This window comes from Tiliqua scincoides, chromosome 14 (genome assembly GCF_035046505.1).
Source record: "Tiliqua scincoides isolate rTilSci1 chromosome 14, rTilSci1.hap2, whole genome shotgun sequence".
NCBI lineage: Eukaryota > Metazoa > Chordata > Lepidosauria > Squamata > Scincidae > Tiliqua > Tiliqua scincoides.
The window spans coordinates 14,925,398-14,939,083 of record NC_089834.1 but is presented as its reverse complement, the minus strand read 5'-3'; the positions used below and the strand labels follow the sequence as shown (position 1 = coordinate 14,939,083).

The window sequence follows — 13,686 nt, the reverse complement described above, 5'->3', positions numbered from 1 at the left end:
TGCCTTGGCCTCAGCCTTCTTCTCACCCCCCCCCCAATCAATCCAGGATGAGACTGGAGACCCCACTGGTTAGTCCCATCCCCCTCCAAGGACCCTGGCTGTTAAATTCTGTTTATTATTATATATATATACGTATAAATACATTCTGTTACTAATATAAATGCATATTTAAAAACTCATTCATTCATTTATATATATAAATGAAAATATACATATATACTGTTAATATATATAAATATATATAAATGTATATATGCATTGTTTATATATACACACATATATATACACACACGTTTTATATAAATCTGTATGTACGTATAACCTGTTAATATATTTGTATATAAAAATGATGTTAATATCTGCCCACCCCCATAATGTCCTCCCAAAAAATGCCTGAAGTGCAGCACACCTCCATGTGATTAAAAGAAGGCCTCTTGGCATCGTACGTAACCAACTCTGAAAGCCTGTTATATTCGAATGGAACACAGGACACTGTCAACAAAACATTTGGGGGTGGACAACACCCCTCCTTCTTCATTGGTTTAGTGCAACTCCCTAACTTGGTTCTCTGTTAATGGCTATTTCCGTTATAGAATTGGTACCAAACAGTCATATATTTGCACAGGGCAGTACAATGAGACCAACTCCAATTGTTTAATATAAGGCCAGCTATTATTACCTATGCTAGCAAATAGCCCCCCCCATACCCAAAAGACTACCTCCCCCAATTGCTCTATGGCCAACCTAGAGTACTCATTTTAAAATATTAAATACTGTTTATCACCAGCTCCCACATCCCACAGAAACTATGATGTACTTTACTGTGAATTCTGACCTCGTACTGCAGAGCATATACCTCCATGGCGGTCGTTTAGTTTGCAAAAGTGACTTGTAATGGCTGTGGGGTTACTGAGTGTTCTCAGGACCGAATCCTAAGCTTGTAAAGTGACCTACGCTACAGGAATCAAAGCAGAAACAGCTTTTTGTTAAAGAAGGTGTTTATTTATCCAATCTGGCCATATTTCAATTTGCAAGCACTTTTAAATGTACATCTTCTGGTCGGAATCCAAAGACTCTCGCGCAGAGTTGGCATACAACAATCGCGCTGGGGGTGGGGAGAGCCACCCAGTGTGAATAACGGCTGTGTTAAAAGTGTCCACCGAAGGCTGAAAAAGATTACTTGAACCATGAAAACTCGTAACAAATTTTAATTAAATTAAATTTGGTACAAAACTCTTTTATGCGTTACCGATAGAATGCCCCCCCGCCCACTCTTGAAAAGAACCCACTCCCTCCCGCTCCCAAAATTACAACCAATATACACCAGTCCAATATACATTAGCCACAACATAATCTTGGATCAGCACCCGCTTCTGTGGGCAGACGCTGCAATCTGAGTTTTTATTTTTTAAATCCATCATCAAGATAGCAAGAGAGAAAAAAAGTTTGTACAAAAAGTAAAAGTCAACATGTGTCTGAAGGGAGAGAAAAAGCACAGGACACACTGGTATTTCAGGATAGCCTAACAGGGCTTGCCAATTCCTTCCTGTACAGAGGCTCCTGTGCTGTTAACAGCAGCATAGCAGGCAGACATTCAACAGACACTTTTTCTAGTCATGGAGCTGCAGGTGAAGCTGCACCAACAGAATTTATCCGCAGTGCTGCTGTTAAACATGTGAAGGCCTCTCAGGAAGCTTCACTGACTGGGTGGAATCAACAGCATCCACCTTCTTTTCTCCCAGCCATTTAGAAGGCACAGGAGCCTCCCTTGTAGGAAAGGCAGTTGCAATCCTAATGTTATGACTCTGAATACATGGGCTGCATAGCTTAAGAGTACCCTCCCCTTCCCCCAAATTGTTAACCCTTTGACACTGGGAACCAGCATTCGGAACACGAGCTCTAGAACAGTACTAAACAGAGGAGCAGCTTTGGATCCGTAAGCAACAGAGGGGGAAGACCACACGTAGCCAAGTTCCCACAAACGACTGCCTCTTTAGATTCACACACACACTTAAGTTCATACAGTTAGCCAACAAGAGAGCAGCGTTGTACTTAAATCCTACTTAAGAGAGAACCTCGGGGAACAAACCGGCACACTTAACAGCATTAAGTACTGCAGATTTTACAGAAGCCAAGCTCAATGGTACCCTAATGGAAGCCACTAGCTGGTTTCATACATAAGAACTAACAAGTGTCCACTTCTTCCTTGGCAGCCTGTGTAAGGTGGAGAGAAAATCCTTGGACAGAGTTACGCATCTAACCCCAGCTTAGCAGATGTTGTGAAAAAGCCTCTTTTAGGACTTAGGACTGTTTTCCCTAGACAAAAAAAAATTGCATTTCTTTACAAAAAGAATCATAGAAGATTTTAAGACAACCAACCAACAGTGCTGGCTGCTTTTTTTTTTTTTTAAACTAACATTTGCAATTTGGTTGAACTCACTTTGGCTCGTGAGAAAGATGTCGGCCCATTTCAATAAAAGACCCTCAGCACATAGTTCCCTAGAGAGGGGATCTATAAAAAAAACCTTAAGCTAAGAAGAAACTTAGAACACAAGTTTTTATAGTTCAGGATAAAGAAAAACTAAGTGATTTTTGCAACCAAGTGGTTTGGTAGGCATAGAATGGAGAATCTGGGATCGGGGCGGGACGAGGGGGGTTGGTTTGATTAAACGACTCTCCGCACTTCAAAAAACCTCTTCAGGTAATAGATTTGTCCCAGTGTCATGGCAACTAGTACGAGGGCTTCAAAGAACGACCACAGGACCACTCGGCTGTTTGTGTTGTCGTTAACTGTCAGAGAACAGGAAGAGGAAAAAAAACACAGGCGTTGTTAATCCAGAGAATCTAAGCAGTTTGAGACCTAGATAGCATAAGGTCTGCCTCCTCCCACAAGAGCTGATCCACCTACAGTCCAGTCCTAACAGCGCTGCCTGTGCCATGGTACACCAGCACCAAGATGGCCAGCACCGTATCCTGCTGGGACAGACGGACAGCCAGCAGTCTCCTCGAAGTAACCTCGCATCAAGCCCCAACCTGACCGATGGGGCTACTTGGATCTGGTCCAGCAACATCGCTGGTGCAGAACCAAGTAGCCCCATGGAGTCATTGCAGGCTTGGGATGGGGGTTAGGATCCAGCAGAGACCTCTTTCGCTGTCCCGGGCCTAAACTGCCCTACTACTGCTCTGTTTTGCCACCTCCCTGCTTCCCCCTGCCCCAGAACACCCCCAAAACGTTCAGCGGCAGAGTTACTGCTGACAGTTCCTGGGGCTCCTCTCTTCAGCGCGGAGGCCCAGCGCCCACCCTGGCCTCTGTGCTGCACCTCCCTCCCTCTGGCAGCCACTAAGTGCCTTACGGCACTTTTACAACAGCTGTCTCCTGGGAAGCATGTGTGAGACCAGTACTGGCCCCAGATCAGATTGTCACTCGAGGCCACGACCATCAAAGATAGTGGTCTTCTGGGTAAGTGGCATTCAGGCCATGAATTTTTTGTCCGGTTCCCTCCGTTCTTCTTTCTGCTGCTACCTATTTATTTTTCCATTTTAAAATGGCAAAAAGTAACATGCTTTTGCTTTCACTGGTCTTTTGGGGGCTGTTATTAGAGTTCTGTCGTGCTCGGAGGTTTTTTTTTAAGTGGCTGCCAGCGGCTCTGCTTGGAAACACAACGATGGAATGCAGGTGTTTAACTTTGTTAGTTAAATGTATTTACCAGTAAGATTCCTTTTTCAGGACGAGAATCACACCCCGCTCTCAAGGGGATGCTTGCCAACTCTCAGCAGCAAGGACCACAAAAGGAATGCCGTGTGGCGCGCCACACCCAATTCAAGCTGTTTCAGCTGGTAACACTACCTGACCTTCCTTCCCCCACTAAGCCTGTAACCTCTGCTGCCTAGTGCGAGAGGCTTGTTGGGCTGCCTGCCTTTCCCTCTTGCATAAGAGGTGGCAGAGAGGTTCCCAAGCACCGCAGCTGTCCAAGGCCAACGCAACCTGCCGATCTTCTTCTCGGATCCAAGCCTGCAACTGAAGGTGACTGGGGACCTTGCCCTGCAGTCGCACTGACCCGCTGAGGCAAGACCAGCTACAGAAACCACCAACTCCCAGCTGGGAAGAGGAACAGAAAGATCTCTGACCTCTTGCACAGAAGTGCAGGGCAACGCTAGGGACCAACAATCCACCCATATGCACAGTTACTGAGAAGTAAGTCCCCCACAGTTCAACATGACTGACCCCCAGGTGAGCATGCATAGGAATGCAGTCAAGGCAATCTTATGGATGCTTACCTGAACACAATGGTAGCTCGCTTGAGTGTGCAAGGACAGGCCTATGCTGAAGGGAAAATGCAGGGAGTCCTCAGACTTTAGCCTGGCTATTACAGTCAACTACATGGACACACCTCGATTACTTTGGGGGGGGAGCACGAACAAAACAAAACCACCTACTTGCTCTGTGTATCCTTTCACGAACTTCCATGTACTCTTGTTCATGCTTGACGGCTGTCATGGCCACAGCTAGTTCATTGATCATCTCTTCTAGCTTGTTCTGATGAGCTGCAGATGGATCACAAGACAATGTGTTGGTTGCAGCAGACAAAGTCTGAAATCTTCACAACTGGCCCGTTTTGCACAAATAAACCCTCTTAAAATCGCTACTGGTTGGTTGGTGGTTTGGTTGGTTGGCAACCTTCAGTCTGGAAAGACTATGGTAGAAGCCTACAGCACCTGGTATTCCCAGGTGGTCTCCCATCCAAGTACTAACCAGGCCTGACCCTGCTTAGCTTCCAAGATCAGACGCTCCTATGCTTAACTTTTCACGCAACTCAGATTAAGTTACGACATTCTGACATATACACATTATACAAGTGGAATTTTTAACTGCACTAAATTATTTCCTGTGTTCTAACTAATCTCTTATCCTTCCAGGAAAATAGTAGAGATGTTTCTATTCCACTAGACTGGGGGTCTCCAAACATTTTGGCCACAGGGCCGCATCAAATATCTGGCGTGGTGTGGAGGGCGGGGAAAAAATTTAAATATAAAATTTAAATAAATAGAGATGGAACTTAGATGAGTGAATAAATGAATGAATGGGCTCATTTATTCAACCTCTCTGGTCCTCAGAACACCCTCCAGACACAATCAGAGCACAGTTCTGGTCATGTTCAGTTGAGTGCGCCAGAGGCTTTCAGGGGACAAGAGGTTGGCTGTGGGCCGGAAAGAGGCCTGCTGGGGGCTGCATCTGGACCCCAGGCCAGGGTTTGGAGACCCCTGCACTAGACCTTTAGGACTGGCTGGGCTGTGTTCTCCTTTAGTTTCAAATGTTTCATAACTCTTTCTAAAGCAGAAGCAAGATATGTGGTTTAACTCAAGTATCAGTAACATGGTCTCGATCTTGCCTTCCTTGTGATTCCCATTCTCAAATACTTTACTTGTGAGTATTGATATACAGGACTTAAAAGGTTTCATCTGAATATTAAGGCAGTCCATTAAATCCACCACCCTTAACAGGTAACTTCGGGTGACATTCTGGCAAGATTAACAAAGCCTTTGCGACTTACTTAGAAAGAACATTTTGGACCAATTACCAGTTATTCAGAGACTGCTAGAACAGAAGTCTTTCTAGAGCAACCATCTCTCTTCAGTGCAGCCCTCTCATGCACACCCACAAAACAAAGCAGCTGCTCAGATACCCTCTTGGACATAACATTAGTGTAAACTATTTTAAGCTCAGCACATTCAGGTAGCACGCAAACAGGACGTAAGGAGAATTCTTTCTGGGGAGAAAGAAACTTGACTGGAGTGGGAGTGAAAAACGATGGCAAAACAAAGAAATCCTCACACTTGTATCAAGACCAGCACACAAATGTCACCCAGGTGCCTTATTAGTCAAGGAAGAGCTTTCACACACTTTAAACATGCCAACACTCCACAAATGCACATTTATACCAAGCTAAACACATTCCCAAACAGGGGGTTTCTGACAGCCTGAGTATCCGTCTCCCAAACCTCTGGTAACCAGCAGGAATTGCTGGGATGGGTGGAGGGAGAAAAAAAAAATCTAGCTAAGAGCCCTTGATCAACAGCAGTCCCACTTCAGTGCTACTAAATCCTCCAGCACTGGCACCAAGGGTGAGATGGTGCCAGGATGTTTTCAGACCTGGGTGAAGCATACTATGGGCCACTCAAAACCATTGAAGGGAGCTCAGTTAATACAGCAGCCTGTACCTCTCTTGCAACTGCTCAATCTCATTAAGGCAGCTTTCAACAAAGTTAAGAACTCTGAACTGCAACCAAAATGTGAAACAAATCCTGCACAGCCAAGAGAGCACTTGGTTTGTGTTTGTCAAACTACAACCCCCAAGAGCAAATGGTAGACCTGCTTGGAAACTGGCACACATGTGTGAGTTCCCAAAGCTGTCTGCATTTGGTATTAGTGGAGTCTGCTCTTCAAAGAAGGGGATAAATAAGAGGAACTCTTTGCATGTTAGTGATCTGAAGAACTGGAAAACCACATACAGGTGAATACTGTACAGTGTTTTCACCTGAATACTGTACAATAACTACAGGTGCTAAGGAACTAATGTTAGCAAAAACTCTCTCTCTCTCACACACACACACACCAACAGCCATTAGCGAGTGATTAAGTTATGCAGAAGGACTAGAAAGTTTCTTGAAAGCAGTACACATACCATCCCAGGTATCTCCACCACCTAGAGAAAAGCATGAGAGATAAACACAAGTACACAGCAAATGGCTGCAGGTGTCACTCAGACAAGGCCAATCTTACAGTTTGCCCCAGAAGCGTCTGGAAGAACATAGCCCTTCCCTACACGTACGGCTGGGGTCTCCAGTTCTTGACCTTCTGAAGGTAGCACCTGCTTCTTTAGTGGTTTCAAGGAAGTACTCTCAGGTTAGTTGGGAAAAGAACTTCTCCCCACCCCATGACACCTTCTTTCTGTTGAACAAAACGGGAGCCCTGCTTGCTGTAGCGCACAAATTGTTGCAGTCTGGATTCAGCTAACCCTAATCATGTCTCAATGGTCCAGAGCTGTTAAAGAGGTGCCAACTCTGGACAGGAAGCTGGCAACCACAAAACAGAGCGGCAAAGGAGACTGCCGCTGTAAGAGATGAGATTATGCTAGCAAAACTAGGGCCAGGAAACTGCCCTCACATCCCAATGGATCACTGAAAGGCACAGGGAGGGGCCAATACGGGAAAGGTGAGGTGTGCCTAACACGGACACAGGAACAAGACTGAAGTCAGACCCAATAAGGATCGGATCAGCTTCTGTCAATTTCCACTGAGCTGCTGACTATCAAAGAGCCATAAGAACCAATTAGGTTGGATTATGAGCACTGAAATACAGGAGAGAGAATGTGCCTGGAACCCTAAAGGTTACGGGGCCATCTCTGGAGGAGGCAAATGCAGGGGAAGAAGGGAGACAACTTCTCAGAACAGAGTTGTGTGAATGTTGCCCAGCAGAAAAATTCCTGCCCTGGCCTTGGCCTCACCTTCCGTCTCCATATCATGCCCCTTGGGAGCTTCACCAATGTCAATAGTGAACATGACTATCTTTGGCGTCATGGTGGACATCCGGTTGCTGAAGCAAAACTTGTATGTTCCATCCATGTGAGCAGCAAAGGTGTATTTCCCGCTGGACTCCCGGTCACCTTTGTAGATGTTCTTGTTGTCAGGCCCAGTTATCTAGAAGGAAAGAGAGGGAAAGCAGGTACAGTTAGGTCCACTCCAGCATTCACACTGCCCCCTTTTCTGCACTTCCTTTACCCTCCAGGATTTCCTTGCTAAACTTCAGTGAAAAAGATCTGTAACACCAGGGAAACTGAGACTGAAAGGCAACTTATGCAGAGGGGATCACAGTGCCCCTTTTTGCAATGAGGTTAGCACAAACGGAAGTCAGATGGCATTAGGTGACCTGACCCCACTGAATAATCCCAGTCTCTCTCAGCATACTGGGCCATTAACAGCAAAAAACTATTGCACAGAATGGGTTTTTGAAAGTGCTTTATAAAATCAGGCCAGAACAGAAAGGCATTTAAGGGACCCCAAGAAAGGGGCCAATACATTGGAAAGCTTTGATTATGAGGACAAGGTGTGACTAAGATAGCCATCCCACACATTCAACCTAGACGTGACCAAGACATATTCTCCCAAGCACTATTATCACACATTACCACTGGCTAAACCCCACACCTCACCCTTCCACACTTCCACCCTACCCAGCTGCTTCATGGCCCTATCTCAGCCTCTCCCGGACACCCGGGAGACAAATTTGTCTCGGGGACAAATTAAGTGCAGGCTGTTCCCCCTGCTCACAGTGGGGGGGCTCCACCACCCCTCCTTGCCCCCTCCCACTGCGCCCATCAGCCTCCTCTTCAAGGCTCCCCCCCTGCAGAGAGAATGCTAATAAAGCAGAACCCCGGGACAAATTAAAAGCAGACCGCTCCCCCTGCTCACTGTGGGGGGGCTCCACGTTCCCCCTTTGCCTCCCCCACTGCGCCCATTAGCTTTCCCCTCAGGGAACCTGCTGCAGGGGCCTGCTTCTCAGGATGCCAGCGAGGCTGAACCCCCAGGCAAGTGAAGAGCGGACCGCTCCCCCTGCTCACTGTGGGGGGGCTCCACGGCCCCACTTGCCCCCCCACTGCGCCCCTTAGCTTTCCCCTCAGGGAGCCCGCTGCAGGGGCCTGCTTCTCAGGATGCCAGCGAGGCTGAACCCCCAGGCAAGTGAAGAGCGGACCGCTCCCCCTGCTCACTGTGGGGGGGCTCCATGGCCCCCCTTGCCCCCCCACTGCGCCCCTTAGCTTTCCCCTCAGGGAGCCCGCTGCAGGGGCCTGCTTCTCAGGATGCCAGCGAGGCTGAACCCCCAGGCAAGTGAAGAGCGGACCGCTCCCCCTGCTCACTGTGGGGGGGCTCCACGGCCCCCCTTGCCCCCCCACTGCGCCCCTTAGCTTTCCCCTCAGGGAGCCCGCTGCAGGGGCCTGCTTCTCAGGATGCCAGCGAGGCTGAACCCCTGGGACCAATCAGGAGCAGACCGTTCCCCCTGCTCGGTGGGGGCTCCACACCCCCCCTGCCCCCCACTGGCCTCCCCTCGAAGCCCCCCGCGGAGGCCTGCGAGGACGCCAGCGAGGCTGAACCCCCGGGGCGCCCACTCGCCTCGACGTCGATGTCGAGGAAGCCGCCCTCGGCGACCTCGAAGATGAGGCCCATCTTGGTGCCGGAAGGGACGCGCTCCAGGAAGCACTCCTCGGCGTGCGCGTCGATGCTCACGAAGTAGCCGGCGGCGGGGGCGGCCAGCGCGGCCAGCAGCGCCAGCACCGCCCGCAGCGGCGACATGGCGGCGTCTGGGCCAGGGAGCGGGCCGCGCGAGCTGCCAACGAGCCAGGCGCGGAGGGGAGGGGGCTTCCGGTCCTGGCCACGCCCCTTCCGGGGCACGGGGCCCTCGCTCATAGGCCGCCGCCGGCCGCTGCCACGTACGGCCCCAGCCGCGGCCGGCGCTACGGCGGCCGCCGAGGGGCATCTCCCAGGCCGAGCAGGGGGTGCGGCCGCGGCCGCGAGGCGCGCGCTGATTGGACGCGCGGCCGCAGGGACGCGAGAGGGAGGGGGCGCGGCCACGGCCGCCAGGCGCGCGCTGATTGGACGAGACGGAGAGCGACTGGAGAAGGGAGGTGGCGGTGGCCAACGGAGGCTTGGATGGTGGCTCGCGGGGATCAATCCGCGCAACGCGCCCGGAGCCCTGTCAAGGCTGCCTGGAGGGGCCCAGTGATGGGGGGGTTTGGCCTGGGGTGTCACTCTGATGCCTCCAGCTCTGAAATGGCCATTAATTAATTAAGTACTTAATTAAAGTACTCAATTAACGTCCATTAATTAATTAAGTACTTAATTAATTAATTGAGTAATTAAGTAATCAAGTACTTAATTAAGTAATTAAGCACTAAAGTAATTAGAGTGGAGGGGGCTCCACCGCCCCTCCTTAGCCTTAATTGCCCTAATTAAGCAATTAATTTAGTTAATTAATGAATGAAGAACCTAATTAAGAAGTGAATTAATTAAGAACTTAATTAATTATGTTCACTAAAGACAAAAGTCAATTATTGTAAATGCTGGACTTAATTAATACTTCCTCTTTGCCGACGATGCAGCTGTCACTACCCACTCTGCCAAAGATCTCCAGCAGCTCATGGATCGTTTTAGCAAGGCCTGCCAAGATTTTGGACTGACAATCAGCCTGAAGAAAACACAGGTCATGGTTCAGGATGTGGACTCACCTCCCTGCATTACAATCTCTGCGCATGAACTGGAGGTTGTCCATGACTTTGTGTACCTTGCTTGGCTCAACGATCTCCGACACTCTTTCTCTCGATACCGAGCTCAACAAACGCATCGGTAAAGCAGCTACCACGTTTTCCAGACTCACAAAGAGAGTCTGGTCCAACAAGCATACCAAGATCCAGGTCTACAGAGCTTGCGTCCTGAGTACACTTCTGTACTGCAGCGAGTCATGGACTCTTCGCTCACAACAGGAGAGGAAACTGAACGCTTTCCACATGCGCTGCCTCCGATGTATTCTCGGCATCACCTGGCAGGACAAAGTTCCTAACAACACAGTCCTGGAACGTGCTGGAATCCCTAGCATGTATGCACTGCTGAAACAGAGACGCCTGCGTTGGCTCGGCCATGTTGTGAGAATGGATGATGGCCGGATCCCAAAGGATCCCAAAGTATTTATATACCGCTTTTCAACTAAAAGTTCACAAAGCGGTTTACAGAGAAAAATCAAATAACTAAATGGCTCCCTGTCCCAAAAGGGCTCACAATCTAAAAAGATGCAAATGAATACCAGCAGACAGCCACCAGAACAGACACTGCTGGGGTGAGGTGGGCCAGTTACTCTCCCCCTGCTAAAAAAAGGAGCACCCACTTGAAAAAGTGCCTCTTACCCAATTAGCAGGGGTGAACTCTATGGTGAACTCGTGCAAGGAAAGCGTCCTACAGTAGACCACAGCTGCGATACAAGGACATCTGCAAGAGGGATCTGAAGGCCTTAGGAGTGGACCTCAACAAGTGGGAAACCCTGGCCTCTGAGCGGCCCGCTTGGAGGCAGGCTGTGCAGCATGGCCTTTCCCAGTTTGAAGAGACACTTGGCCAACAGACTGAGGCTAAGAAGGAAGGCCCATAGCCAGGGAGACAGACCAGGGACAGACTGCACTTGCTCCCAGCGTGGAAGGGATTGTCACTCCCGGATTGGCCTTTTCAGCCACACTAGACGCTGTTCCAGAACCACCATTCAGAGCGCGATACCAGAGTCTTTCGAGACTGAAGGTTGCCAATACTAATACTTAATTAAATAATTATTAATATTAATTATCAATATTTATTAATTATTTATTTCTATCATTATTTATATTAATCAGTATTAATTATCATTTGTTATGCTTAGTAATCATTAATTGTAATTGATAATTTTAAGTAATTAACAAATAATATCAATGATTAATAATTGGTTGAATATGATATATATACAAAGCCAATATATTTATATAATATATAAACTAGATATATAACTATTAAGATATATAAATGGAATATACATAATATATGTATAAATAAATTATGCAAAAATGCACAATAATTAATATACATAATATGATCATTAGTATTCGTTAATGATTAATAAATTAAAGTTAATACTTAATGATTAATAGTCAGTGATTATGATGATTAATGATTAACGATTGATTAATAATTAATTATTGATATTAATAATTAGTATTAATATTATTAATTATTGTGTGTTTCAGGCTGCAAATTCAACACACACTTGAAAGGGAGTTCAGTGGGACTTACTTTGGAGTAGCTGCGGCCGCCATGTTCAATCAATGTGCTTGGCACACTGGTGTGCCGCGAAGGGTGTGCAGCTGAGGCGTGGGAGTTTGGTGGAGGGTCATTCGTTAGTAGGGCTCTCGGGAGTCAGGAGCCCCCTCCCCAGCAGCACGATGTGCCTTGTCAATGGTCCAAAAACCGAGGTGTGCCTTGAGCATCTGAGCGCCTTCTCAGTGTGCCCTGAGAGGAAGAAGGGTTGACAGTCCCTGCTCTGCAGTGTGTTTAGGGCTGCACCATAAGCCACAAGGCCCTGTATGTACATCAGGTTAGCACATCCCTGCTCTGTGCTTACAATCCACATGGGCAAAGGAGGGAAGAGGAGGGGTAAAACATAAGGGTGAGTGAACCACCAGTGACCAGACCTGCAAAATGTTTGTGAGTCAGGTTGCAATCATCACCACACTTTCCTGAGCGCAAGCCCCATTGAACAAAATAGGACTTACTTCTGTTTAGACCTGGTTAGGCTTGTGCCCTCAGTTAACAGTAAATCTCTGGAAGAGTTTTGCATTGCTGAGATATTGTTACCAGCAGGTTGTATTGTGTTACTAGCTATGCCAGTCGCTGTTGCCAAAGAATTAGCCTTGTGGAGCAGTGATTTTCAATCTTTTTCATCTCATGGCACACCGACAAGGTACTTAAATTGTCAAGGCACACCATCAGGTTTTTGACAATTGACAAGGCACACCATGCTGCCAGTGGGGGGCTCACATCTCCCATTGGCCCTATTAATAAATGACCTTCCCCCAAATTCCTATGGCACACCTGTGGACCACTTGCGGCACACCAGTGTGCCACGGCACAGTGGTTGAAAATGGCTGCTGTGGAGTCTGGAAAGTTAAGTGAATAGAAGCTACCAAGTCATTTTTTTAAGCTGGGTAGGCTCAGGGAAGGGTGTGTGTGTGTGTGTGTGTGTGTGTGTGTGTGAGAGAGAGAGAGAGAGAGAGAGAGAGAGAGAGTCTGTTCATCCAAAAAACACAAGCCTATTTGTGTGGCCTGCTCAGCTGTATAATTCAGCAATTTTAGTTTAGCTCTCAGCCATATTCAGGGGAAGTGACCTCATCTCACTTAGGGCCCAGTCCTATCCAGCATTCCGGCACGGATGCAGCCGTGCCAATGGGGCATGCGCTTCATCCTGTGGTAGGGGGGCAACAACAGAGGCCTCCTCCAGGTAAGTGATTATGCCCCTGTCTTATAACCCTAGATTTTGGAGTCACCCCAATGAAGTTGATGGGTTGCAGAATTCAGCCCACACCAAGGAAAGATCTGTCTTTGCAAAAGGCACCATCAGTTGTTGAACTCAGCTCCCACAAGACATGGCATTGACTCCTGGCACAGATTGCTCTAAATAATAATAATACAGGTATTTCTATACCGCCTTTCTTGGTCCTCAGATTTCTCCTCTGACTTTATTCAGGGCGGTTTACATAGGCAGGCTATTTAAATCCCTGTAGGGATTTTTATAGTTGAAAGAAGGTTCTATCTTTCAAGAAACCCCAACATTCAGATGTTTCTTTCTTGATCTGGCCGCACATTCTGGCCTCCATCCTCCCAAGCTCAGAGCAGATGGAATAGCTCGGCTCAGCTTGTCAGCTGCTTCAAGGTCGCACGGTGCCGGTGGCCTCAAACTGGCAACCTTCGGATGTTATCTTCAGGCAAATGGAGGCTCAACCCTCTAGACCAGACCTCCTGCAGAGGCATACTTGATCTGCAGTCCTATACATACTTACAGGGAGTAAGGACCTGATCCTATCCAACTTTCCAGTGCTGGTGCAGCTGCAGTGCAGCCTTGAGGAA

The 13,686-nt window shown here is 47.9% G+C and overlaps 1 protein-coding gene across 2 annotated transcripts; it reads right to left on the bottom strand.

Annotated features, from left to right (window-relative positions):
• Positions 1-980: 980 nt before the first annotated feature.
• TMED2 (transmembrane p24 trafficking protein 2) lies at positions 981-9,474 on the bottom strand. Of its 2 annotated transcripts, XM_066609916.1 has the most exons (5): positions 9,166-9,474; positions 7,506-7,698; positions 6,684-6,704; positions 4,438-4,545; positions 981-2,790 (listed from the first exon to the last, which is right to left on the bottom strand). In XM_066609916.1, exons 1-5 carry the CDS (start codon positions 9,457-9,459, stop codon positions 2,666-2,668), a joined length of 741 nt encoding a protein of 246 aa, XP_066466013.1. In that variant the 5' UTR covers positions 9,460-9,474; the 3' UTR covers positions 981-2,665. The 2 variants fall into 2 exon arrangements, with proteins under 2 accessions (XP_066466013.1, XP_066466014.1); XM_066609917.1 differs by lacking the exon at positions 6,684-6,704.
• Between the last annotated feature and the right edge of the window lie 4,212 nt (positions 9,475-13,686).